This window comes from Aspergillus sydowii (assembly GCF_001890705.1).
Source record: "Aspergillus sydowii CBS 593.65 unplaced genomic scaffold ASPSYscaffold_1, whole genome shotgun sequence".
In the NCBI taxonomy this organism is placed as follows: Eukaryota; Fungi; Ascomycota; class Eurotiomycetes; order Eurotiales; family Aspergillaceae; genus Aspergillus; species Aspergillus sydowii.
Window position 1 is genome coordinate 1294291 of NW_024467859.1, and position 25577 is coordinate 1319867.

A 25577-nucleotide genomic window follows, 5' to 3' on the forward strand; every position below is an offset into this window, starting at 1 on the left:
CCGCCGTTGGCCGTTTATCTCCCATACCGGTCCCCTTGGTGGAGCTCAAGCTTGCGCTCGCCAGGATGACTGACGCCGACGTCGCCCACTTCTACAATTTACCATCGGCATATCCAGAGGAATGGCCCGCCGAGCTTGACGATGAAGACGAGGAGGAGGAGGCCGCCCTCCAGCACCATGGTTCGAGGTCTAGTTACCATGTCCTCGATCGGAGCAACAGTCGGGCTGGTCCTGGTCCGGGATCGTTAAAGGGAAACAGTGGTAGGGAGAATCTTGTCAAGGTTGACGAGCCTGACCCGTTGGGCTCGACGAACAGTGTTCTCAGTTCTCTGAAGAAACGAGGGTTAGCGGTCGCTGATGATAGCCGACTACGGAATCGCTTCCTCCTCTCCTCAACGGGGTTCTCCCCCGCACTTTTTCTATCGCAGGTCCATTCTGACGCGTCGATTAAAACCCTCGTTGAAGGCCTCAATTTCCTTTCCCAATCTATCGACCAGAAGTCGGCCTCGTTGAAAGTCCTTGTCGAGGCAAACTTCGAGAGGTTTGTCCGGGCGAAGGCAACCATTGACAGTGTATACACGGAGATGAGGCACCAAGGAAGGGAACAGGACTTGACAGCTCATCGCAGGTCAGCGAGTCACCTGCGGAGCATTTCCGGTGCCAAACATGGCTTCCCACCCTCAGAAGCAGATTCGAACAAGAACGCGTTGCTGAAGGAGAGCGACTATGGTGTGAAGGGCATTAGGGTGCCTCTAACGGAAGCGTCTGTTAAGGCGGAGGAAGTCTGGGGGCCAGCATTGAGCGGGCGCGAGCGAGAAGAAATGCTGAAGGCCGTCGTGGAGAGCATGGAGAGGCACCGAGAGGTGTACGATATCGGCGGGCTTCTCTCAAAATCTATCAAGCAGAGAGACTATGAATCTGTTTTCGAACAATATCGCAAGGCGAGAGCTCTTACTCAAGATGCAAAGGTCATTGCCGATGCCGCAACGAGGGAGGGTCGAGCATTGACGGACGAAGAAACTCATGTTATCTTAGCGTTGGGTAGGATGTGGATTGATGTCGACCAACAGATCCAAGGGTTCAAGGGCGACCTTTGGAGGCGCCTCAATGAGGCACCGAGCACATCTACAAGAATCACAACCTCCGGTCCGGTGGAGGAATACATGGAGTTGATTGGCGCCTTGTTGGAACTAGGTGTGGACGACAACCCTATCTGGGTGTGGCTTCTCAGTCGTTACGACTACCTAAGGGCGAAGACGAAAGCTTTTTGTGATCGCGGCAAGGTCGAGATGGAAATTCTTAGACGTCGTCTGGCTAGCGGCCCAGAGCCAACACCTCAGGAGGTGGCTTCATATTTGCGCAGAGCTCCCCAGGACGGCTCAACGGAGCCATCGCCACTTCCAGACTCCGATCAAGTGATAGAGCTTTGGGAATGTGTCCATACATACCTGACCAGGTTGTTATCATCACATGGAGGCATCCTTGGCGAAGTCTTGGATTTCTGGGAAGTCGCCCAGTCATTCATCGACGGTAATAAACAGAAGCTTCTCCCGGCGGGATTCGAAGGGGAAAGCCGGAAACACCACAAATTTGCCTCCAGCGATATCAGAGATCTACAGAAAGGCCTTATCGAGCTAGTTAGTCTAGTTCGAGACGGTGTCCTCTCGTTGTTCGCCGAACCACCGGTGGAGGATGTCTCTCTTCTCACGTCCCCAGTCTCACCATCGAGCCCTAGTAGTCCAATAAGTCTGGGGGTAACACCGACCGAGTCGCGCTTCAAGCTCGATCCAAAGAACATGCCCTTCCCACCCCCCAAACGCGGTGAACTATGGGAGGACTACGCTTTTTGGCCGCCATTTTCAAACTCTCTCAGCGGAATCAATTATCTGGGCCAATTCCTTGTTATAATTGGAGCTGCGGCAGGTGAGATGGCTACTCTAGAACCGGTCGCAAACAGCAGCAACACTCGCGAACTACTCAGAGGGCTTGTAAGTGTCATAAGGGAACGCGCTGTACGCATCGCTTGTTCGGCATGGGAGAAAGATGCGGAAGTCTGTAGGATGTTGGAAGACTGGACGCGGGACCCAAAGCGAAGAGATTTGACAAAAATGCCGACACTATTTGTCAATTTCCAGAATGCCGTGCTTACTGGGTTGCAAAAGATCCTTTTCATGTCCGAAGCAATGGCGAAACCGGGAACTGTCGCCGTTGTTTCACAGCCATCTACAAAACTACTCCAAATGGTTCGTCGGGAGTTCATAATCAGCATCGAGAAGGCACTTGGTGGTCTTGTTGAGACAGCGGAACATCCGACCACTCAGGAAAAGGATGACGAATGGTCTGTGCCGGAGTCTACAGCAGTTCACAGCAAGAACGATGGGTCATCAGCGCTTCTTGCGGCAGACGCTGTCGATGCTCAAAACAGAGTAAGTCACATTTGATCCCTTTGAGCTAAAACGTGTCTAACAAACTTATAGAATGTCCGAATCCTCCTCACACTTTCAAATATAAAGGCGCTCCAAGCAGACCTTGTTCCACAGCTTGTCGCCAACTTCGAGTCTTCATTTTCAGTGACACTCGCAGATGAAGCCAAGATAATCCGGCAGTTCCTTGATCAGGTTGACCAACGGTTATTCCAGTCCTACGCAGGGCCTACAATCAGCAGCCTGAAGAACATTATCATGGAAGGCGTCACATCCCCAACTTGGGAACCCTCTGCATCCCGCCCTGAACAAGTACGGCCGTATGTGTACAATGCATTGCTAATACTTGTGCTTGTCCACACGGAAATTTCAACAACCATTCCCTCCACATCTTCCTCTACAGCGAGCCGATCAGCTGCTGCAGGGCACTCGCCACTGCTATCGATCGTCCTCACACATATGTTAACACAAGTATCCAAATCACTCATGAGCGCTTTCAACTCACGGCCTGCATTCTCCCTGAACTCGTTAATACAGGCTACTCTCGACACCGAGTTCATCGCCCAGACGATGTCGCAGTATTCCTCTGAGGAGGCTTCCGCCGTACAAAGTCAGATCTATGTGGAATTAGATCGTCGGACCACCCACGAAGCGAGGGCTCGCCTTCAGTCTGAGCTAGGCGAGATGAGGGGTATCCTGAAGAGGCTAAGGGAGAAGACCAAGGGCGAGTTTGCTTGCTTTAGAAAGCCGAGAAGTGGCAATCCGCAGAAACCTACTTCTGCCTGAGTTACCAGCTCCTCTCGGTTGAGAATTTACACTATATATCCATATATTAGCTTCACGATGACTCTTAAATGTTCAAAACCTTGGGCTAAATAGACAAGCACTATCCGTCTATACAAGTTATGCGTAAATAAAAGGTACGTAGAACAAAACAATAACCATCATACATCGGGTATCATCATGCTTGCAAGAAATCACTTTTTTGTCCAGCCTTCTGCAACTACGCAGACTCGCCAACCATCCTCTGGACCCGACTGAGCAAAACATGGCTCTCTCTCCCTAATCTTCTCTTCCCATACTGGTCCGGCCGTTTCGCGCGCACCATAGCGTCTCTATCCTTCGCCCTAAACTCGCGTTGCTCTCTCTTCTTCTCAGCCGCCTGCCTTCTCTTTTCTGCAATTTCCATCTCCTTCGCAAATGCTGATCGCTTCGGTTTTCGATTTTTCCGTCCTCCTGGTCCTCCTCTCCCTTCTACCTGCTCGGGCGCCGGTTCGCCAGAATCTACCATCGCCTGTCGATCAGGGTGGAGTTCCAGGCTTGCAGGCTCTGGAACCTGATCTTCTCCATCTTCATCCTTATTCTCTTCCTCTTCTCGTCGGAGATAGAATTGCTTGGGCTGGGGCGCGGCGAGTTCGGCGGCTTTTACTTTGGCATACTCCTTCTTGACCTTGGCTTTTTGGATCAGGTCGGCTTTGATTTTCTGGGCTAATGAGAAAAAAAAAAAATGTTAGTTATCTGCTGAGTTTGTCTGATAATTGGTCTAGCAAGCAGTCCGCTAAAGGGTGAGTACCTTTGCGACGGTAGGTGCCGTCAGGTAGGTTTGCAGGGCCGACAGAGAAGCCCTTGCGCTTCTTGTTAGCCGTGGGGTCGAGTTGGGACTTTTTGTTAGAGGGCGCCTTTTCGAGAGGTCGTTTGGGTGCCATTATGAGAGAGAAGGCGTGGATTATTTCAAGTGCAAGTCTGGGGGAAATATTCTAGTCGGATGCGTGCTGGTACGCTCTCCAAGAACTTTGGAAAATCTTCGATAAGACGGCGCCAGCCTGCCGGCAATCAGTGGGACTTCCTGTTTTGGTCTAGCTTGGTTCTTGCCCGTTACCACCCAGTGCCGCGGGACCATGGGAACATTAAGAGTAAATTAGGGATATGAGTTGCAACCCTCAGATAAGGACAAGACTTTTACGGAGTTCTTTACGGACTGGGCCTGTGTGACCATTTGGAATGGGCTTGTCCCAGGGGGCCCAAGCAGAAACATCCAAGCACTGCGGCCAGAGTGACTGGCGCCACCTGCCGAAATACATGTTTTAGCTAGACAATCAGCATTATGCCTGGTAAGGTTATATGATCCGATCAGGACAAGGCATCATTAAACTAGTGAACTCAGTCCTGGGAGAGCGACTGCTGAGAAGCTGAACCGGAAACTTCGTCACAGCAAGACCACGAAGGTACCATTTCCCGAATGGCAAGGTACTCGAGTCAACTGACCAGATCCACCACGCCGACGACGCTGACTTACCCATGTTCTAGGACGGGTTTGGGTCTCTGGGCAGTTACAACCTCCGACCCGAAATAGGACAGCAGGAAACCTGGTAGTAATTGCGCTAGGAGCAGAAGGTACACATTGGGCCATTTGCTGTTGTCCGCTATCGCCGTACATATGAGGTGTCACCAGCCCAACTGTACCCAAATGTATAGTTACAACTTACAATTAGCGGTAAAGCATGAACAGGATGTCGGCTGGGGACCTGGGGTGATTTGTGGGTGTACAGTAAATAGACAATTAATTCTAGGGATGACACAAGAATGATGAATGACGAGATTTAGGGCGTTTCTCAGCGGCCGCGCATGAGGTCTATATCGGGAACGTGAGGGATGCGGGTGGGGAAAGGCGATGACTCCCATGTCCCAAGTCGAAACCCGCGCTCCTCCGTCCTTTTATCTCATCTCCTCCCTCCTCACCACACCATTTTGTCCCCGGTGGACAAGAATAACGAACTCCCTGCGTTCTCTGAGCTTCCGTACTTGACCACTGCCGTCATTTGGAGAGCGCCTCCGACATCCCTTATCGGCCCTTGTCGCAGTCCTTTATCGATAGTCTTTATCCACACCGATACTTGCCGCCACCGCTGACTACATTACTTCGATCACTCCACGCACCCTCAGACAACTGCTCAGGTTATACCATTCTACTTCCAGACTTTTCTGTTGCGATGGTTGCGACCTTTATAGGCTACACTTGCCTCCCGATATCCCGGTGACAATGCCCATCTTTCAAGATCCCGATAGTCGGCAGTTTTACGATCTTTGGTCTGATGACCAGCAAAGGACCCAAGACGAGCACCGACACCACCCCAGCTGGCTAAATTACCATGAAGCTGAGAGAAATATTGATTCATCCCAGCACACGGACAGAAATCCTTACGAGCGTCGCCCAAGAAATCTAAGTCCGGCCGCACGGCTTCATGCGCATGATCGAGAGCAATTGATCCATTACATCAAAACTGCAGAGAGCCCAAAATGGCCGCAGTACTACTCGGTAGGTTTACCTGGAAGATCCCTCACCCTATGCTTGTGCTTTCCACTGCACCGTCTCGGTCAATTCATACCATATTTGTGCTTCTCGATATGCTAACAACCACCATTTTCATAGATAGGAGATTCTGAGTCGGATAACCACATGCTACGTACACCAGAAAAACCTCAAATGATGAACGAGCAATCAATAGGAAGCGATGTACCTGAAAATTTCCCAGACCGCAGTTCAGAGCTTGCATCCCCGGCTGAAATTGAACGTCCCCGCTCGGCACTCCATTCCGGCGACTTTCGTGAGGGTACACCGGAACTCGAGCGGCAGCAACAAATACCACAATCCCCAATACCTGACCGGAGAACCAACATTGGTCTCCCTTTCTTCTCTTCTTCTCCTACGACGCCGTGGTTTGCTCCGTCTTTCCCGTCGCGAACGCAAACCGCTCCGTTACAAGCTCTCGAAGCCCGAGTATCCGAGGCAAACCGCTCACCGGCGCCGTCTCTTGGATCATTTTCGTCTAGCTATGTCCTCAAGACGCCAACTAGCCCTCTGGTTCACCAGGCAAACAATACCGACTTGGATTTCTCTCCTCGGACGGACTCCGAGGACCCAATAGTTTTATTCGACAAGGCTAACCGACGACGGACGCTTCCGCCAGACACATTTCGAGACCTGCAGGCACAATCTGGCGCCAATCACCCGATAAGATGGGATTGGTTATCCAATGGCTCGCGCAACCCTCACCGGTCACTGGCTTCGTCATATAGTCTTCAACTAGCTTCATCTGTCCAAGGACATTCACCTAGGCCTAGAAGACCATCACTTTCTTCTGAAGTGTCTTACAGGACTCACGCCCCAATGGTTGGATCGTACGAAGAGTCAATACTTCGAGGAAGAATGTCAACGTGTCCATCGAAACCCTTGGATTTCACTGCCCAAATTGGTGTTTTGGGCAAAAGCAAAACAAAAGCCGGTCTCAAATGCCCACCGCACGTCACGGTTCCGTTTCCAGCCGTTTTTTATAGTTATCCAACCTCCGGAAATGGACGCACGATCTCTGATGATAGCCCTAGTCCGTATGTTGGAACAATTGACCTTGAGAACTCGCTACCGAGAGACGCGTCAAGCAATAATCGGCGGCGCAGACGTCCCCAGAGCCCGGTCGACAGCCTCAACAGTCATCGCACCACGGATGTTATACAGACAAAGCAGAACGAGCAGGAAACTCTACGGAGAATAGAAAAGAGACACAGAAGGACAGAGTCTCCCAAATCCCCTTCTGGTGGCTGTTACCGGATTCCAGAGCAAGGCCAACTGCAGGTCATGATAAAGAACCCGAACAAGACCGCTGTAAAACTATTCCTTGTTCCATATGACCTGAGCGATATGGAACCTGGAACCAAAACGTTCATTCGACAAAGAAGCTATTCGGCTGGTCCGATTATTGACATGCCCTTGTCCGCCCGGTCAAATTACGGCACTGATCGCCCCGAGGCATCTTTGTCGAACTCCGATGACCCAAAGGACAAGCCCGTCCTGAGGTATCTGATTCATCTAAATATCTGCTGTCCATCTAGAGGCCGCTACTATCTCCACTCCAGTATCCGTGTTGTGTTCGCCAACCGCGTACCTGATGGCAAAGAGAAGCTCAGAAATGAAATTCAGCATCCCGAACCTCGCTATTCGCCTTATAAATCATCCCGTGAGCCTAACTCGCTACGGGTAAACTCAAGACTGAGCGCTGAAAAAGGACCACGGGGAACCTCCCCTCGCCCTCCAAACTTCCGCGCAAGTGATGAGCGCCCACCACACCCTTTTCGACCTATTCCCTCAATTCGAAGTGAAATTGTCCCACTAGGGAGCCCGGCGCCGTCTGAAATGCAGACTCCTGAGCAAGAGCGTTATAGCAAACTTAATAAAGGTGATGCAGGATACGGTGGTTGTCAACTAGGCTCTACTGGAAGTCCTGAAGGAGAAAGTCTGCTAGCCAGAAAGCTTCGCGGTCTAGACGTCCACAATCCAGACAGGTTGCCTGAAGGCCGTGGGTTATAACCAGATACAAAAACGGAAGCCGCACTGTCCCGTCGTTGCACTAGGAGTGGATATCATCCCACCTCCAAAAGGGTGCCGCTTGCTGCCTTTTGCGTATTGCCCACCTACCGACCTTCCCATACATTATCCCTAAACACGGGCCATAATAGATAAGAACAACTAGGGTCTGTCAGACTAACTCAGAAAGCCCCCGGAATGCAGGCCCATCTTCCACTTTCCGTACAACAATATGAGCAGCGCTCACTTTCGCCAGGCGCAGAACACAACGCATGCTCTTTCCTTGATTTTACAATATACCCATTTTGCGCAATCTGAGGCTTGGAGCGGGCTCTCTTTCAACTCGCTTTTTCCCTTTCGTCTTTTTAAGGCCACCACATGCGTCGGAGTCAGGGAGCTATTCTACGTATGAATCTATCATCATTCTTATCGCTCACTTGTTGTTTTGCCTGACACTTTTGGCGAACCGATTGGATGTACTTAACATAGTGCTTACACAGAATACTATTACCATTGAATCTCTACTATCATTTCCTCGGCAGAACCTATACCTACTGTTTGGAACGTGTCGTGGCCCGGATCCAGAACCCATACCTCCCCGGGCCCCGAGGCGGGCAGGGACCGTAGCTTAGAGTGTTAGGCGTCCCAGGGACGGGGCCTCGCCTAGCCTTAGGGTTCCAGGGGGGGCCGTACTACCTTCTTCTTCTTCCCCTCCTTTCTCTGTGATTATCTGCTGATGGTGAATCCGTCTGTTACGAGAAATATATTCTTAATAGACAGGCAGTAACCAGTGAAATATCTACTCAATCTACGTAGAGTATCCACAACACGGGACTGCAACGGCTCTAATCGGTATGAAACAAACCAAGATCGGTACGTAGTAGAACCTTGTATATAACACTTTCTATCTGCATATGGAGCGAGTATTCTCGGGGTTTGTGAATGTTATCAAAACTGCTCAGCAAGGGGTTGATATCCAAGACGCCCGATCCTTCTCTGACCCTTTACTACTTCCTAAATACATATATGGAGACACATTGACTTTCCTAACCCGCATGTTCGACAATCTCGTTTACCAGAACGCCGTTTTTAACGGAGGTCTTGATCTGCTCCGGGACGGGGCACTCCTTCGTATCTTCATCCGTGCCTTCCTTGGGAGGAAGCATGATGTTGATGGCCGTGCACTTGCTCGAGAAGATCTCGGTTTCCAGGCTCTGAGAGGAGAGGTAGACGGTCGCACCGTCAACCTGGTCCATGAGTAGGGTAGGAGCGACTCCATCAATCTGAAGGGCAAACTTGCTGCACTTTACGACGTCGATACTGCTGACAAGGGAATCGACGATGATGGAGAGGCCTTGGCAGTTGTCAATGGCAATTGCGTTGGCCTTGCTAGATACCTTGAGTATCGTCTTGTTGCATCGAGAAATGAGGATGGAATGGTTCTGCTTAGCAGGAATTTCGACAATCTCGCCGGGGTTGTCGAAGTTTTCGATGAACCATTTCGTACCCTCGAGATCCTTGCGGGGCGGCTTCCGGCTCCGCATGTTCTCTGGCTTGGGCTTTTTGCTGGGGGCAGGGGACTTGGAACGGGTGCTAGAATTAGGGCTCGCAGGAACAGTTGAGCTGGCCCGGAGGTTCGGGTTCTTATGTGTCATTTCGGACTTGTCGACTTTGCGGAGACCTTGCGTGACAGCGTCACCCTGATTCAGCTGGGCAAAGACTGCAGTCATGTCCGAGGAGGAGCCCGCGTTCTGTTCGGGGATCATGGGGGGAGGAGGTGGCGGCGGAGGTGGAGGGGCACCACCGGGGATGTTCAAAGTAGGCACTGGAGGTGGAGGGGGAGGCGCTGCGCCGCCAGCGCCAGGACCAGTGCTGCCTTTTACCTGCTTAAGAGCCTCCAGCGCATCAATCCCGTCCTTATCGTTCCACGTCAAGCCTTTAGGGTAGTAATTGCGGAGGTAGACGGAAAGCGACTTGAAAATTTGGTAGTACGCTTGGATGTAGTCATAATGGGTACGATCCCTGCAAGCGCGTCAGCATCCGTCGTGCAACTGAGTTGCGATTCCGGTCTAAGAACGTACTTCTCCTTGTATTCCTTCAGCACCTTGTTACCATAGTATTGAATTCCTCCAAGCATTTCATCAACGAAATCAGCAGGCTTGGGCGCAAAAAACCAACCCAGAGCAACGATACCTTCAGCAATGGCGCTCAGGTGGTCTATAAGAGGCGAACCCCGGTTGGACTCCCGGATGTTGTTGATAGCGTCGGAGGCAGTGTGGAGCTCAGTCATAAGCTCGGGCGGTTGGATTTCTGGCTTCTTCGCCTTGGCCGAAACGTAGAGGTAGGTGCGCTCCGCCTTGAAGGCCTGGAGGACAGCGTTGGCCTATGAGACAGATGAGTGAGCAACCTATACAGCCAGCTTCTCGAGCCCTAGGAAGCCTACCTGCTCCGCAACAAGCCCTCCGATCTTATTTCCTAATTCAACAAAGTTCCCAACATCCTTGGCGATTAATGTGTCGAAGTCTTCAATCTCAGACGGAAGAGAGGCGGGTACAGGTGCCGGGGCAGCGGTTGGTGTAGGCCGTTCAGAAGGTTGTGAGTCCAAAGCTGCTGTGCCTTCAGGTGCATTCTGGGCGGCAGGGTCATCTAAAGACATCGCCATATCCTCCAGGCGGGAGGTCGCGGCTTCGAGCCTGGAAATGGATGTACACCATTAGTCTCGGAAAGGTGACAAGCGTTGGACGGAAACATTGCAGCCCAGAGAGTAATTTGCTATGCGACAAGTAAATAAAGAAGAATGGCTATTTACCGCTTAATGAGGGTGGTCAAATTGTGCATATGGCTGGTCGCCGCCATCTTGTCAGGTTCTCGGAGCAGCAAGGAGGCCGTAGGCAATGGAGCTTGAATAGAGACAAGAGATAGGGAGAGCCCTGTCGAGACACTCGGAAAGGGTTATCCAAGTGCTCGGAGAGATGGCAGTTAAAAAAGCAGCGTTGAAGGGAGGGGAGAGCAAATGGAGAAGTCTGCTGAAGGTAACAGCAATTAATTGAAGGTCAAGTTGTTGCCAACTGACGATGCGCATCTGCCTCCTGAGCTGCCTGAGAAGTGTGGGTCTTACGATACAATACGACTTAATGCACGGCATAACCCCGAAACAGGCCGGTTTTGATGACGTTTAACGTATCAAGCGGTCATTTTTGCATTGTTCGGCCTTAACGATAACCAGATAGACAGCCCCTCCACCAGACAAAGCTTCAACTACCCCATTGCTCTTAGATAATTTTATTTTGTTCTCCCAACATGCCCGGCGAAGTTAGTGCTGCAGAGAGTGGAGTGAGGTACGATACCGACTTCTGTACTCTGGGCATGTTCATTCTTGGTATGCGATCGAGCTGCTGGCAACCACCACGCATCGCTTGCTTACTTCTGAACTGCAGATGATATTGATTTCGGGGGAACTCAGCCGAACGTAAAAAATATCCTCGGCGGTGCGGCTTCTTTTGCTGTCATTGGAGCCCGTCTCGCCGCTGGGAAAGAACACTCGCGATCCGTCAGCTGGATTGTTGACGTTGGCTCTGATTTTCCACCAGATGTTCTAGACGTGATCAAAGCATGGGATACAGACTGTGTGATTAGGACTGACTCCGGAAGATTGACTACAAGAGCATGGAACGGCTACGGGCCCAATGAAGAGCGAGGTTAGTTTCCAAGTCCTTCGCGAGGTGGCAGCATGATAATAACGAGACATAGCTTTTCAATACTTGACTCCCAAATTACGGTTGGAGCCATATATGCTCTCGGACTCGCAAGTATTTTCAAAGACTTTTCACATGGTCTGTTCTTCCTCCCGTTGTATATCCATAGTACAAGATATTATGCGACGTCGAGAGGAACTTCAAAGCAAAGCGGAGATTCCTGATTCTTCCAGTGATAGACCCATTTTCGTATGGGAGCCTGTGCCTGATATGTGTACTCCTGAAGAACTGCAAAAATTCTTAGAGGCATGTCGTCAGGTCGATATTGTGAGCCCCAATGACCTAGAACTGGGTATGATGTTCGGGCAGTCTTCTTGGAGTGAGGGAAGCACCTCCGGCGAGGACATAATAAGCAGAATCCTTGAATCAGGGGTTGGACCCCAAGGAGAAGGGCACATAGTTATCAGGGCTGGAAAAGACGGCTGTTACTCTTATTCTAGGAACATGAAGCTCTGGCTTCCCGCGTATCATCAGCCTGATGCCTCGGGGAGCTCTCCAGTCGTTGATCCAACAGGGGCTGGAAACTCCTTTCTAGGTGCCATGGCTCAGGGAATGGTAAGCGAGGGCAGACACTCCGCAAGAGCCATCGATTCAGTACTCGCGGAGTCCGCGTATTGGCGGGAAGCAGTCATGCTTTCCGGAACGCACAGAATCCTTGTCGCCTTGATCCTTGCCACCGTGGCTGCAGGTTTTGTCGTTGAACAGATTGGTGTGCCTCGCCAGTCTACGTCTCTCGAAGGGAAAGAACATTGGAACGGAACTGAATTCACGGAACGGGTCCGTCTGTACACCCAGGGATTATATCGAACATTTGAAGAATCTCCCCAAAAGCATTTGCAGATCAACTGAACGATTGAGAACGCCCTTCTATTGTCGTACAGCCCACATAATTATAGAACATAGACCTTGCCATACCATATCATCCTCCTCAACTTTCTTTTCTGTTACCGGCACTCCTTATGAGTCGTTCTTGGCGGTCTGTTGCCTCTCGTGTTCGATAATCTGCTTGCTCCAGCTGTAGACAAATAGAAGCGTATCAGTATAATCTTCAGGGCAAAACCCGGGGATCAATCATGTAAGGATAACTGACTATCGGCTAGGGAAGAACCTGCCGGGCTCTGGCATCTTATCCCGGTGTTCGCGTTCCGCGCTAATGCTCCATACCGCAGCGACGATTCCAATCATGGCGGCACCGATAATAGCGGTATTCGCCCTCCAGTTTGCAGGTTGAGCATACCAGCCTCCGGCGGGAGACCAGACTTCCTTGGGGTACCTGGAGACACATTCGTAAGAAATGAACGCATTGAAACCGAAAATAATGAGCCATTGACTTACGGGATCTTTCCGCCTCCACCCATTGCGACAGACAGGTGTTTTGGTAGTTTGAAGGATGAAAGCTGACAATTCTGGTGTGTTTGATAGGTAATGCCTTCAACCACCCGCCCGAATGGACCGTCGTTCATACACGTGATGCGATGATCCCGATCCGGTTTAGCGTATAATTTGATCCTTCTCACACGACTTTCCACCGCCGAAGCCCAAGTTTTCAAGTGTCCAAAAAGTATAGCGGACCGCGCGGAGCCCCCTTCTTTACTCGCAACGCCTGACATCCCGGGTGTGGGTTGCTTCTCTTCTTTACTTTCTCTCTATTGCCAAAGCAATTTAAACCGCACAACCGCCCTGATGAAGAGGCTGCAGCTCCAACGATGGAGCACCTCGGCCCTATCGTCGCGCGCCAGAACTTGTGGCCGGTTACAGCCACAACTCTTCTCGAGCAAGCGGTTCCAGTCAACAGGTTCGGCGCCTTTACAATCTACAGGTGAACAAATTACCGGAGAACAATCGATTCCTTCTACCACTACTCGCAAATCGCCCACTATTCCGCAAAATAAACTTCCTTCACCGAGAGTCGTGGTCGCACGCCGGTCTGCAAAACTTGCAGCGCTCCATGCACGACTTTACCTCCCTTCGCGATTACCGCTCGAAACACTAGCACGATGTTTAGTTGACCCATCCGCAGACCCCAATCCTCAGTTCAATAATGCATCACTCGCCGTCCTCGGCCACGACCTCCTGACCAATTATGCCTCCGAACACCTTATTTGCACATATCCGCGACTACCCGTGACGGTTATCTGGGCGGCATTGTTTGCTTACGTCGGCCCAAAAACACTCACTGCAATGGCCCGAGAATGGGGTGTGGAAGCCGCCGCCGAACCCGGCGGTGAGGTGAACCCCGGTCTCCTCCAGTTTACGAGAGTTCAGCCCGGGACCGATCTAAACGCAGAGCGTATTGTCGGCACGACACGAACCTACGAAGACCAAAAGCATTGGCGGAAATCAGTTTCTTCGAGCGTTGTCTACGACAATGAATTCGGGGATCCCGATACCGCAGGCGTACTGCCTTCAGAATCACAAACATCCCAGGAAACCAAAGGAGTAACCCTTGAACACGCCAGCACTTCTTTTGTGCGGGCGGTTGCGGGTGCCGTCTATCTCCACGCTGGCAGAGCCGCTGCGAAACGTTTCTTTGAACAGCACATTATCTCTCGACACCTCGACGTTTCCAGCCTGTTCAATTTCTCCGAGGCAACGCGTGACCTAGCCCGACTCTGTGCGCGTGAAAACTATGAGGCTCCCATCGCCAAGATTATCAGCGAGACCGGCCGCAGGAGCAGACACCCCGTCTTCGTTGTTGGCATTTACTCCGGTAAAGATAAATTGGGCGAGGGCGCAGGCGCCAGCCTAGTTGAGGCTCGGACAAGGGCTGCCGTTGCTTCTCTCAAGGCGTGGTACCTTTACAGCCCATTGGAAGTACGTGTACCGAGTTCAATGGAGGAAGAAGGCGCTGCTCCATGGAAGCCGGTTTATGTGGATTTGGGTGAGGTTGTTGCATAGAAAGCAAGCGGTAGAGAGCCGCTCTCCCCTTCTGCACGGTGTATTGTCTACAATCGATGTGGCAAGAGCCTGTGTGCAATATGTTTTACCAAATTATTGAAGATCGGACCTTGTACAGTATGGGAATTTATTATATTATTTTGGTGTTGTTTTTGCATATCCGCTACCCCTGGCTTCACTGTTACTTATCGCTTACAGTTGAAACAGTCGTTGGGCCAAGGCCTCGGGGCAGTGTGTTCTAGAAATTTATGGTACATAGATAGATGTATTGAATCAACGCTTGCTAATACTTGTTTTGGTTGCCGCATTCAAAATATAGGCCGTACAGCCCCGTAGATACTGCCTCCCTGTCAGCTGGAGTCATCTACACAGACGGGCGTGTTATGGAAGCGACGTGAGGAAGGTGCATCCACGGCCACGTAACTCAGGCGACAGAATGGAGCTCTGACTGTCGAAGAGGGCATTCCTTAAGTGTGAATAGGATTGACTGCTTGAGGTAGTAGAGGGTGTACTTATAGTAAGTTTCAAGTATTAGTTATACGTACTAGTTCTAGTTACCCGCCGGATTTATGAGCTCATTCTCCCAGTTCCCCAGACCGTTGGGGTTATCTAACCAAATGCCATACTCGTCCCATAATTGATCGATCTCGGACCCATACAAGGCCCTCCAAAAGCCCTCTGCCTTCTTGTGACCACCCTCCTCCTGGGCCTCCTTCGACTTACCGTCTCCAACATATCCAACCCGGCACAGCCGGTCGTTCAGCAGACCTACCGCGCCCCTCCCAATTCGAACATCCTCCAACCAGGCCAAAAAGTACGCTGTATGCTGATACCCGGAGTCCCACTTCTCAGACCTCTCCTTGGCACACTTCGGCCGGCTCCAATGCGGCGGACTCAGACCCGCTTTGAGACGCACAAAGTCCGCAATCCCCTCGATTAGACCACCAGGGGCACGAGGGGTACAGTTATCGGGCCTACCGTCAATAGTAGCACGCGGGGCAGCGTACTGGTAGCAGTGGACCAGCTCATGCGTGAGGACGCCTACTATCTCGGCGAGGGGATCGGCCTTGGTAGCACAGTGTTCGATGTACCCAAGGGAGACGTGGATTTCTTTGTGGTCGTTGTCAATGTCTTTTCCGGTTGTATAGGCAACACCGCCGATGTCGCGTAGGAGGACCGTCACGGAACGGGTCGGTGGGAGAGAGGGCGTGAATGTTGCCGGATGCTTTCGTTTCGGGCCGGCGGCGATGGCCTTATCGAGGGCGGATGGGGTGTAGAGGTTCTTGATAATTGCGGCGAGGGCGGTTTCAAGGGTAGATGTGAGGTCGGACACGGAGGTGAGGAAAAATGGGGCTGCAGGGTGTCGGAGGTCGTGGATCTCAAGGCGGAACTTGGGTGCGGGGAGTTTGGGGGGGTGGGTAGAGTTGGGGGTTGTAGGTGGTTTTTTGGATGGGTCAGAGGGAACACCGATCTTAGGAATCGCCGAAGGGGTAGCCATCACTGGTTTTCAAGTATTAAATGTGGTATAAAATGTTGCCAATGCGCGATGCGTTGATGGTGGGATGGCTGGATGTGATGTTGAACGGAGATAGGCGGGGGATGCAGGGGCCACTGCAGAGTATATATGTAGTCACCTGTCAGCAGCAACTTGATGTACCTAGCGCACGGTTCAATTGTCCTCGCTTGTAAGCATAAAGGATCCAGTAGCCTGTTAGGCAGGTCTGTTACACTCTAACTTTGTCGGCGGCAGACTTTCGGGCAATCGATGGATACAAGTCATGTACCCCGGAACTGTGTCGGTTTTTTGGTGGTTTACTGCACGTGCAATACCTAGATAAGTGTCCGCTAACACGCTTCCAGAATTGAGTACAAACAAAACACGAACACGCTGGCACAAGTGTTGACCAGAGGCACAGGAGATAGTAACGACCTAAACAATTCAAGTGCTGAACCCCAGGCACTGAGCGAGGATGTCGAGTCCTGAGCCAACAACCTAAGGTAGGAAACGTCCCTGCACTAACGCCTGATGCGAAGTGGGTCACCCACTGGCCAATGCGCAATGTCCAATACTGTGGGGACTCAAGGTAAACAAACCGAGCCCGACGGACCTGGCGTAACCGGCCTGGGAAAAAGTGACTACACCTCATCAACAACTCAAACACAACACCACCACCTTCACTCCTCCCACCTCTCGAGACGCTCGCTCTTTCCACAACACCGCCGCTTCTCACAACAACCTCGATTTGCACACCAAACACTCCTCCGAATCACCCATAACAGTCTGATCTGCAAGGAATCGACCAAAAGCGCTTATCGCCGCGTCTCTGTCGCTTATCGGAGATCGACTTATCGTTCCCCCCTCCGCTCTCCAAACTTGCGTTCTTCTCGACTTCACTTCGGTCGCCGCCCACGTTCAACGCCGTCGCTCCTTCCTCATCGTATCTCCTTCCTCCTCGATGGAACACTGAGTCGTGACTGCTATAGCTGTTCTGTTTACACTGGTATAAAATCCCCCTCCAGGCCCCCGTCCCTCTTCTCTTCTGCATCAACCCGCTCCGCATCTCCTGCTCTATGTTCATTGATCACAACGATTACTGACAATGGATTTAAACTCTCATAGCCTTCTGGCAGTTATTGCCCTTATTCTCACTACGCTTTACACTTCCAACTTCTGGAACTTCTTTCTTACCCTGCTTGGCTTCGCTTTTCGTTTCTTAGCAATCTATGCTCTTCTCTTCCTAGCACGACCTGAGCTCGAACACTTCGTGGCTAGGATGGAGCAAAAGTCTGAGGAACTGCTTGCGGTGCTCAAGAATAGTAACCTGTCGCTGGACGTTAAGGTAGCCCATCTACTTGGCGTGAAATCTGACATCAAGCAAAAGAATGTTCCAGAGGGAGCAGTGCCCCCGCTCTTCGAGTGCTTGCGGCTTGCTTTAGCCTCGCCTCATATTGCCCTTATCACGGCAGGATTCTCTACTCTTGGTCATTTCTTGAAACGCCTGTTTATACAGGAGCTGCACAGTCTTGTTTCGGTCTTCGCCAAGGAACTCATTTCATGTCTCTTGGACCGTTTGGGTGATCACAAGGACCGTGTCAGAGGTCTCGCTGCGCAAGCACTTACCGACATGTGGCCCGCTGCTGCTCCGCAAATTGACCGTGCTGTTTTCGAAGTCGGCCTTACGTCGAAGAACGCCAGGCTTAGGCATTCGAGCCTCAATTTGCTCAGTAGTGTGAGTACTGCTGGTCTGCTTTATCCCATCTTGCTATCATCATCTGACTTTGTCCTGCAGATTGTCACTCAGTATCACATTGGCTTCAGACAGTACGTCCCGGATGCCGTTGCATGTCTAGAAGATGCCGACAAAGATGTTCGCAAGGCCGCGAAGACGGTAATCGTGGATCTATTCAAGTAAGTTCCCTGTGTATAGATACTCGCGTGTTCGTATGGCGATTAACCTTTGGATAGGGGAGCGGCCCCCCATGCTCAGGCTGATCTTCAGCGGCAAATGGCAGACCTCAACGTCCGAAAAACCATTGTGAACGATATTCTCATTGCCATTGGGCTTGAACCAGAACTTCCTAGCCGACCGCCATCGACTAGGCCGCCATCGGTTCGCCCACCATCGCGTGGCGATGCCATACGCCGCCCACCCTCTAGGGGTGATGTCCTGCATAGGCCACCCTCGAGAGGCGATGCCTTGCACAGCTCGGCCTCAAGGGGTAATGCCGTTCAACGACCAGCTTCGCGAGTTGATACTTCGCACAGCTATCCTGTTTCAAGCAACACTCATCCCGCTACATTCGTCACCGAACCCGCCTCGGTTGACAACAATACTGACCCCGTTTTTCACCATCCCGCTCATGCTGCGCCCGCCGCCACGGCCGCTAGCAACCCCGCTGTTCTCACTCGACCCGAACACGCTTTCTCCGCCCATCCGGAGCAGACAGTTGAAGCTTTGACAGAGCGTAAGTTTTGCTATAACTTTCTGTTTAACAACGTATGCTGAAAGTTTCTAACGGTTTATTAGATGCCTCGGTTATTCATAGACCCGTGCCAACGCGCCCAAACACCACAGCACCCGATGCATACAAAGCGCCCAGAGCGGCGAACGCCCCGGTTGACCGGCGTGCTGTTCCTGCGACACCACGACGTGTCCACCCAGAACTTGACACTACCGTACAACCCCGTGATATCTCATCTGCCCGTGAGATGGAGCAGATAGTGCGTGACATGCTCCCATGCTTCAACGGCAAAGAAGACGAAACCAATTGGCAGAAGCGCGAAAAGAACATAATAATGCTCCGCCGAATCACTCATGGGAATGCGCCGCACGAGTTTTCTCAAGCTTACCTCGCGGGGATCAAAACTCTTCTTGACCCCATTTTCAAAGTCGCGAATTCTCTCAGAACCACCATGCAAACAAATGGCCTTGAGATGTTGCAATCTCTTGCTCGTGTTAACGGATCTCGGCTTGACCCCATGATCGATATCATCCTGAACAACGCGATGAAGCTCTGCGGTAACTCGAAAAAGATTACTGCCCACAATGGTAACCTGACTGTTGGAGCTCTACTCGAGAATGTGACATGCAATACTCGCGTCTTGGCCCACGTCACGTCGGCGGCCGCCAGCAGCAATAATAACCTCCGCTTCTTTTCCGCTGGTTGGTTGAGGATTGTCATTAATGGCCAAGGAAAACACAAGACTACTCCTGAAGGATTGGCGAGCATTGCCCAGTGCATTAAGAATGGTATTAGCGATGCCCGGCCGGAAAACAGGGAGTCGTACCGTCTCACTTTTTGGGAATTCCACAAAGCCTGGCCCAGCAAAGCTCAACAGTGAGTTGGCTAGATTCCATTTCCTTTTGTTCAAGACTTTTGTTCAAGACTTGACTAACAGACAATAGGATTCTCAACGAGATTGCACCCAAACATCGTGCAACGATCGAGAAAGATGCAGCGAACCCGATGAACGATCCGTTTGTATCGAGCTCAACTACCACGACGACAGGACTGTTTAGCAGTACGCCTGGTCGTCCGACCGCGGCAAAGGGAGCGATCGCTGCTAAAGCGAGGCCTAATATTGCACCCACCGCGACATTCCCACCCCCTACAGAGGCAGCTCAGCCTGCCCAGGCCAATCGCCCCCGCAAAAAGCCCAGGTCAGCCGTTACGGCCACACCCACTTCATCACTCACATCCGCTCCCATGCGGCCCGGCGCTTCGAAACCGCGCCAGCCTCAACTTGAAATCAACCCACGCCCCGCTACCGCTGCCGGTTTCCATCCAACCCAACAGGAGAGCCCAACCCGCGGAAGCCCGGCGCGGATTCCGGTAGCGTATCCTCCTACTCCTGGGACGAGGCCCATCGGTGTTTCTCGTCCCCGTCAGAAGAGCGACCCGCTGCAAAATGCGAGTCCGACGAAGATGGGAGTTAGGATCACGAACGACCCTACACACACCCCCGACCGACCTTTTGGGAGAATCAGTATTCCTAAGAAGCGCACAAACAGCAGTGGGGAAGAGAATGGTGAGAGGAAGAACGACGAGAATGCTGTCCCCAAGAAGGTCGTGATGGACCGCGGAAGCCCAAGAGTCGATTATGTGGCGGACTCTCTTGAGATATCCGGTTGGCCGCATCATGAAGTCAAAGAAGTCTCATCCAAAGAATACAAAGATCAGAAGATGTTAGAAGTTGAAGCGCAAACAGCTTCAGAGGCGGAGCCGGAATCGAAGCCAGAGCTTCCTGGACAGATGCCAGCCGATGCAGACGATGAATTGCACGATATCCAAACCATTTACCCGAACGCTGCCGTTGACGCAAGTCAACTGCAGGTAGAGGGCGAGGGCTCAAGGCACGAGCCTGCTTTGTCACCGGAGATATCGCCCGTGAGGGCCATTCCCCCTGTGGCTTTGCCAGTCGCCCCAGAAGCATTGGATAGTGATCACAACGGAGAAGAGAAAGCGAAGAATGACACCGTCGAAGAGGCCATCTCAGCCAGAGCTTCGGCGAATTCTGGGGTTCGCCGTACCTCAGCCATTTTACCACTTTTACCGTCGTGGCCGAAAGCCGATAACACACCCGGTTTGCAGCCAGGCGACACACCACCTTTACAACTCGAGAAAGAGTTGACAGACACGCAACATGCTACAGCTAGTGACTCGGGCAAGCCGTCTGGCGACGAGACCCCAGACGTTCAGGTTTCGCGAGCTTTGCGCCCGTTTAGCGATCGACCAAGGGAGTCCGAGGCCACCCCGACCAAGCGTGATATTACTCTCCGGTCGCAAGACCCTGTGCAGGCGCGTGAGATGCTTGCCAAAGGAATTTCACGAATCCAAACCAGGGATATGGATATGAATGGATACCGGAAACTTCAGGGCCTTATCGAGTTCCACCATACGATATTTACCGATGCAAAACAATTTGATACCATGCTCGAGGCTCTGCTTGCCGAGTTGGTGACTCAAAAACCACCTAGCGACAAGGTACTGCCCTTCGGTTCGGTGTGGGACTTCAAGACGCAAGTCCTTTACACCGTGAAGTCCATGTTTATTAACTCGAAAACATACTTTTCCTGCCACTATCCTGGCACTGTGATCCAGCTACTCGAGGCTCAGAAACCTCACGAGATAGCCCGCTACCTAGTAAAAGTTATTGATCAACTGATTGATGACATCGTTGACGTCTCCGAACCACCTGCGATCGTTGACGCTCTTATGCAGTACCTCCCCAATGTGAAGGACGACCCCCAACACAAAATACTTCGAAAAGGGTTTGAAACAATCGGACATGCCCTTGTTGTCATGAACGAACAGAAGAGAAAGCTTCCTGAAGATACCCTGGAGCACATCGGAGAACTTGCAACTGATTCATTGCAGCTCCAGTCTATGGGTGTGAGGCGGAGAATTATCGCAATGTGTGTCGAGTTACGTGTCATGGTCCATGACGAGGATAGATACTGGAAGATCCTGGGTGGCGCAGACAAGGGAGTCCATGGTCTACTCTTTTACTACAAGTCGAAGCATCGAGTTGATTGAGTGTTTTTGACTTTTGACTCTTTATTTTTTTTTATCCTTTTCTTTTTTTTTTTTTTTTCTTTTCTTTTTCTTTTCTCTCTCTTTTGGGAAAACTTTTGGGCACGTTCACCGCTTGGAGTTTTGGAACTTTGTTGCTGCATAGTTATCGTCTTTCAGTTTTATTATTACATGGAGAGAAAAGCTGGCGGGCGTTTTTTTCTCTATTTCCGTGTTTTTCTTTCCGTTTTTTTTTTTCCTTTTCTTTTATAATTATTGACCCCTCCGGCCGGACCAGGTGTTGGCGGACACCAGTCTGGCCGGAGGGTGTCTCGTGTACTTTTTTTTATGACTCGTCAGTCAATGTCATTGTAAATCAACTTCTACCCCGTTTAAAATTAAATGTTGTAGAACTTTCTCCAAGGTTGTCCCTTGTAAGGCCCAATGGGGACAAGCACGACCTCGTCTTCCAGCAACTCATCATCCTCAGCTTCATCCTCGTCGTCATCACCAGTATAAGTGCTGCGGGATGCGCTCGTACAAGGAGACGGAGGATGCGTACCGACTGCTTCAGGCGATGGGGGACTTGAGAGCTGGAACCGCCTCGTCTCTGGGCTTGACGATAATCCACCAACGTGGTCCGTTGGCGTTGAAGATGGCGACGCAGGGATGGGAGTGTCGGACTTGACCACCCCTATTAGGTTGAGCCCGGTGATGCAACTGTTCGTTTGGTTTTCCGTGGTATTAGTCAATGTTTGATCTGCACATGACCTCTGGTTCTCTGCGTATTGTTTAGTACAGCCTGGCTCTTCTGTGCTGTTCGAGAGGTTGTCGCTGTGAATGAGAGCCGAGGGTCCTGGGCGCTGTGGAGACGGCTTGCTATTCAATCTCCGGACGTCATGTTCCAAGTCGGTGTTTCCATTTTCCACCGTTCTAGACAGCCGGGTCAGGTTATTTGTCAAACACGAGCTCGTTCTCTGTACGGTGTTGGCAGATTGTTGCTGGTGGAGGGATTGCTGTGACTGTTTTAGGGCAAGCTCCTTGAAAGAGGACCGGGGCGGGGCCTTCTTAGGGCATGGGGAATCCCGGAGCGTGAGGGCGGATACTGATAGATCCTGCCAACCATCGAGGTCGACCTGTTGCGAGTCTCCCTTCTCGCCATTATTCCTTTCGACATCGAGCTTTTCTCTGTATCGGCGGGTGAGCAATTTCGCCGGCGTGGTTCAGTCACGATTAAGTTGCTGGAATTCCGGGCTGCTGCTGGTCGGCGATTCTCCGATGCTGGCTGTAGACCCTTGTTTCACTGCGGCGGATGATTTTAGTTGAGAGGTAGTAGTAGGCCTGGTGGCCGTAGCCCCGGTGGAGGCGCAGATGGAGGGCACTTTTGCTTGGTTGGACGTTAGACAGACGGCTTCGACAGGGTTAGGGCCAGGGCCTCCATCTAAACCAACCATTTTAGAAGATGCTCCTCCTCCGTTCTTGTAGGGTCGAGGAACGCCAATCTCACTCCCCCAGGTCCCTGCAAACCTAGCCTCTATCTTTCGTTTGCGTAAGAAATTCCTTGCAGCCGTGAGCTCAGACCTTTCGCAAGCAAAAAAGTCGACGTCCGGATCGATGAGTCCGTTCAGCCTGCGGAATGTCTGGCGAAAAGGTAAACCGAGGTGTGGTGGTTGGGTTTGGTTCCGAAGACTGTTGTCGATTGTCATAAATTCTCTCAATTGCTTTGCTCGCATGGCTTTCAACAGGGTATCTTCCAATTTGTCTTGCTCCCGACGACATCCTATGAGCTGCTTGATTGCACTGCTTTCCTCGGCGGTCAATCCGAGCAAACGGCACACGTTGCGGCGGCTGTAACGCTCGAGTAAATTTTCCAGTATTTCAGCTTGCATTCGACGTGATAGATCGCTCCAGTTTGTGTCTTGTGGTCCTGTCGAAGAGGGCTGAGATTGAGGTGTTAGTGACGCCTCTTCTAACGACCACTCGCCGGAGTCTGAATCAATGCAGCTTACCCCGGGACCCTCAGACATAGTCCCATCCACATCAGTATCTTCCATGTCCAGAACCATAGCTTCATAAGCAGCATACCCCATATTTACATCCAAATCCATAGCGTCATCGGGGAAGCTCTTCCCTGAAGCTGCCATCTTAGCCATATTACTAACCCATATCGGGTTTAGGTCACCATTGCTCGCAATGAAATTGTCAAGCTGATCCGCCGGTATGCCGTCTAATCCAGCGGGTAAAGAGTTGTCGCCATGACTCTCGGGGCCTACCGACGAACAGGGGGTCTCTGGCCTCTTCCTCCCGTCTATCTGCTTGTTTTGACTTGATTGGTCCACGGCGTTTCCATTTTGCTCGGAGGCGTGTGCGAAATCCCGCGTCGGGAACGCAGCAGGGGGCTGATTCGGAACGTAATCGATATATCGCGGATTCTTGACCATGTTATTTTTCCGCATACGCCGTGGAGATGTCCCGGGGGAGTAGACTATCTCATCACTATAACGTACCGGAGGACGGATGGACTGTCGAAGCTTCATGACCACGAGTGTAGGTCTGTGGGCTCGACTGCGTCTCGTTCTTGCTTGTGGGAAATTAAGGCAATGTAGTGATAAGTATATGGGATGAGGAGCGATGGACAAGGATGCTGGTCAGATAATAGAGATATTCGGTTAGACGCTGTTGTTCAAACATCAAAATGTAGAGTGAATGACATTGAGTTTGAAGTGACAGGTACGATAGAAATGTATCTGTGTGAAAGTCATCGCCTGTAAATCAGAGAAGAGAGTAAGGGACTAAGAAAGTAATAGATAGTTAAGCGGTATTTAAAATTCTTAATAGGCTGCTATGAGTGAATAACTGACAGTTGATGTGAAGGAGACTGCTCCTTCTCGCAAAACAACAATAGGAGATATTTTCATATTAATTTTGAAGGCAATTCATATTCTCATGTCTGAAAGTTGTGTGAAGCCTCAAATTTTCGAGACAAAACCTGAATACAGGAAATAATTAAGTAGCTACAAAGAATAGAAAGGCAGTACGCCATCGTGGAAGACAATCCTTCACAGATAAACCAATAAACCTAGACAATGCCTATTATTCCCAACGATCCTGAAATGGTGCCTGAGGTTTCCTGTCCAAAGAAGCCTCTAATTCCATATTGCCGTCGTCCATACTCTCGTCCTCTTGCTGTTCTGCAAAGCTTCGCTTCTTTGATAGGGTCATCATCGGAGGGGCCAAATTCGAGGTCGCGCCCACAGTCCTGTTCGCATTTTCAACATCGCGCTTAGCCTCCAAAAGCCCTTCAAATGCCACCAGCAGCGGTTTGAGGCCATCTTCCATATCGATGCAGAATCTTTGGGAGTGAATGAAGTTTAAAGTTTGACCCAACGGCATGTTGAGCATCACCATACAGTACGCCACCACGACCAGCGCGGATAGACCGTTCCCCGTTTCGCAGAACACGAGAACCTTTCTCGGAAACAAGGCTCCGCCTTCCAGTGTAACTGGAGGACAAATATGATCATTGATGCGTCGTATCGTCTGCGGCAACCTAGAAATCATATCCTGCCCGTTCACGATGTCAAAAGAGTCAGACTCAATGTCCGCATCCTTCGCGGCTTTTTGTCCGGAAAAAAGTTGTGAGTGCGCCAGACGCTGATCCCGGACCCCCAGTAACAAGGTAATACCCTCGCCTTTTAACCATTCTCTGTTTGAAAGACAGCTCCATGGTCCTAAATAGAGGAATGGCAAGATACGCTGTGCGGTTCGGCGCAAGTGGTAAGACCATTCAATCTCGGTCTGTGGCAGTGTAAACAACTGCGGAGAGACACGCTGGAAGAAGTCGGTGCTGGCAAATTCGCCTTCCTTATAACGATGGGAACTAACGCCAACGGGCTGGATATCTGGTTGATTGTAGCCATTGTAATGGACGTCGGGGTAGTGAGTAGATGGGACCTTTTGTGTGTATTGGTGGTTCCGAATATACTGGGATTCAGTATTTTCCGACATTGGTAATTCTGTGCCTGGATATACAGGTTCCATCTTGCCGTCGAGGAATAGTCGCTAATTCGCTGTGTTTTGTTGTAAGAAAGTGAGCTGGGAACACTGGAAGGTTTAGATACTTTGGGC

At 51.1% G+C, this 25577-nt stretch overlaps 11 protein-coding genes across 11 annotated transcripts; 5 read left to right on the forward strand and 6 right to left on the reverse strand.

Moving 5' to 3' along the window:
- Positions 1-65: 65 nt before the first annotated feature.
- On the forward strand, positions 66-3209 carry ASPSYDRAFT_25773 (exocyst subunit SEC5; the record flags this gene model as incomplete). The annotated part of the gene is made up of 2 exons (XM_040844203.1): positions 66-2426; positions 2478-3209. The coding sequence occupies 2 exons, from the start codon at positions 66-68 to the stop codon at positions 3207-3209; spliced, it is 3093 nt and encodes a 1030-aa protein (XP_040707530.1).
- Positions 3210-3426: 217 nt separating this feature from the next.
- Positions 3427-4129, reverse strand: ASPSYDRAFT_142138 (uncharacterized protein; the record flags this gene model as incomplete). Its single annotated transcript, XM_040841215.1, has 2 exons — positions 3427-3911; positions 3997-4129. The coding sequence occupies 2 exons, from the start codon at positions 4127-4129 to the stop codon at positions 3427-3429; spliced, it is 618 nt and encodes a 205-aa protein (XP_040707531.1).
- Positions 4130-5463: 1334 nt separating this feature from the next.
- ASPSYDRAFT_191418 (uncharacterized protein) lies at positions 5464-7785 on the forward strand (the record flags this gene model as incomplete). Its single annotated transcript, XM_040843647.1, has 2 exons — positions 5464-5743; positions 5861-7785. 2 exons carry the CDS (start codon positions 5464-5466, stop codon positions 7783-7785), a joined length of 2205 nt encoding a protein of 734 aa, XP_040707532.1.
- An 819-nt stretch (positions 7786-8604) lies between these two features.
- Positions 8605-10839, reverse strand: capA (adenylate cyclase-binding protein). Its single transcript, XM_040845709.1, has 4 exons — positions 10592-10839; positions 10226-10475; positions 9864-10165; positions 8605-9804 (listed from the first exon to the last, which is right to left on the reverse strand). The coding sequence occupies exons 1-4, from the start codon at positions 10636-10638 to the stop codon at positions 8829-8831; spliced, it is 1575 nt and encodes a 524-aa protein (XP_040707533.1). The 5' UTR covers positions 10639-10839; the 3' UTR covers positions 8605-8828.
- A 243-nt stretch (positions 10840-11082) lies between these two features.
- On the forward strand, positions 11083-12386 carry ASPSYDRAFT_139757 (ribokinase family protein; the record flags this gene model as incomplete). The annotated part of the gene is made up of 3 exons (XM_040840981.1): positions 11083-11161; positions 11220-11480; positions 11533-12386. 3 exons carry the CDS (start codon positions 11083-11085, stop codon positions 12384-12386), a joined length of 1194 nt encoding a protein of 397 aa, XP_040707534.1.
- A 108-nt stretch (positions 12387-12494) lies between these two features.
- Positions 12495-12895, reverse strand: ASPSYDRAFT_138604 (uncharacterized protein; the record flags this gene model as incomplete). The annotated part of the gene is made up of 3 exons (XM_040840854.1): positions 12495-12552; positions 12628-12810; positions 12873-12895. 3 exons carry the CDS (start codon positions 12893-12895, stop codon positions 12495-12497), a joined length of 264 nt encoding a protein of 87 aa, XP_040707535.1.
- A 207-nt stretch (positions 12896-13102) lies between these two features.
- Positions 13103-14742, forward strand: ASPSYDRAFT_38359 (mitochondrial 54S ribosomal protein mL44). Its single transcript, XM_040845710.1, has one exon. It carries the CDS (start codon positions 13221-13223, stop codon positions 14433-14435), a length of 1215 nt encoding a protein of 404 aa, XP_040707536.1. The 5' UTR covers positions 13103-13220; the 3' UTR covers positions 14436-14742.
- A 70-nt stretch (positions 14743-14812) lies between these two features.
- Positions 14813-15933, reverse strand: ASPSYDRAFT_74528 (basic secretory family protein; the record flags this gene model as incomplete). Its single annotated transcript, XM_040850774.1, has 2 exons — positions 14813-15113; positions 15159-15933. The coding sequence occupies 2 exons, from the start codon at positions 15931-15933 to the stop codon at positions 14986-14988; spliced, it is 903 nt and encodes a 300-aa protein (XP_040707537.1). The 3' UTR covers positions 14813-14985.
- Positions 15934-16075: 142 nt separating this feature from the next.
- ASPSYDRAFT_260526 (uncharacterized protein) lies at positions 16076-16836 on the reverse strand. The gene has a single exon (XM_040844240.1). The coding sequence runs from the start codon at positions 16580-16582 to the stop codon at positions 16160-16162; it is 423 nt and encodes a 140-aa protein (XP_040707538.1). The 5' UTR covers positions 16583-16836; the 3' UTR covers positions 16076-16159.
- Positions 16837-17035: 199 nt separating this feature from the next.
- ASPSYDRAFT_83776 (uncharacterized protein) lies at positions 17036-21473 on the forward strand (the record flags this gene model as incomplete). Its single annotated transcript, XM_040851262.1, has 5 exons — positions 17036-17665; positions 17726-17844; positions 17902-18401; positions 18464-19274; positions 19343-21473. The coding sequence occupies 5 exons, from the start codon at positions 17036-17038 to the stop codon at positions 21471-21473; spliced, it is 4191 nt and encodes a 1396-aa protein (XP_040707539.1).
- A 2791-nt stretch (positions 21474-24264) lies between these two features.
- Positions 24265-25542, reverse strand: ASPSYDRAFT_38363 (dual specificity protein phosphatase family protein). The gene has a single exon (XM_040845711.1). It carries the CDS (start codon positions 25488-25490, stop codon positions 24543-24545), a length of 948 nt encoding a protein of 315 aa, XP_040707540.1. The 5' UTR covers positions 25491-25542; the 3' UTR covers positions 24265-24542.
- Positions 25543-25577: the final 35 nt, after the last annotated feature.

Coding starts and splice junctions, on each gene's coding strand:
- capA (XM_040845709.1), bottom strand. CDS start 10,638: ATGGCGGCGACCAGCCATATGCACAATTTGACCACCCTCATTAAGCG. Junction 10,476..10,591: donor TTGACCACCCTCATTAAGCG/GTAAATAGCCAT, acceptor ATCCATTTCCAG/GCTCGAAGCCGCGACCTCCC. Junction 10,166..10,225: donor GAGGGCTTGTTGCGGAGCAG/GTAGGCTTCCTA, acceptor TCTGTCTCATAG/GCCAACGCTGTCCTCCAGGC.
- ASPSYDRAFT_38359 (XM_040845710.1), top strand. CDS start 13,221: ATGAAGAGGCTGCAGCTCCAACGATGGAGCACCTCGGCCCTATCGTCG.
- ASPSYDRAFT_260526 (XM_040844240.1), bottom strand. CDS start 16,582: ATGAGGTGTAGTCACTTTTTCCCAGGCCGGTTACGCCAGGTCCGTCGG.
- ASPSYDRAFT_38363 (XM_040845711.1), bottom strand. CDS start 25,490: ATGGAACCTGTATATCCAGGCACAGAATTACCAATGTCGGAAAATACT.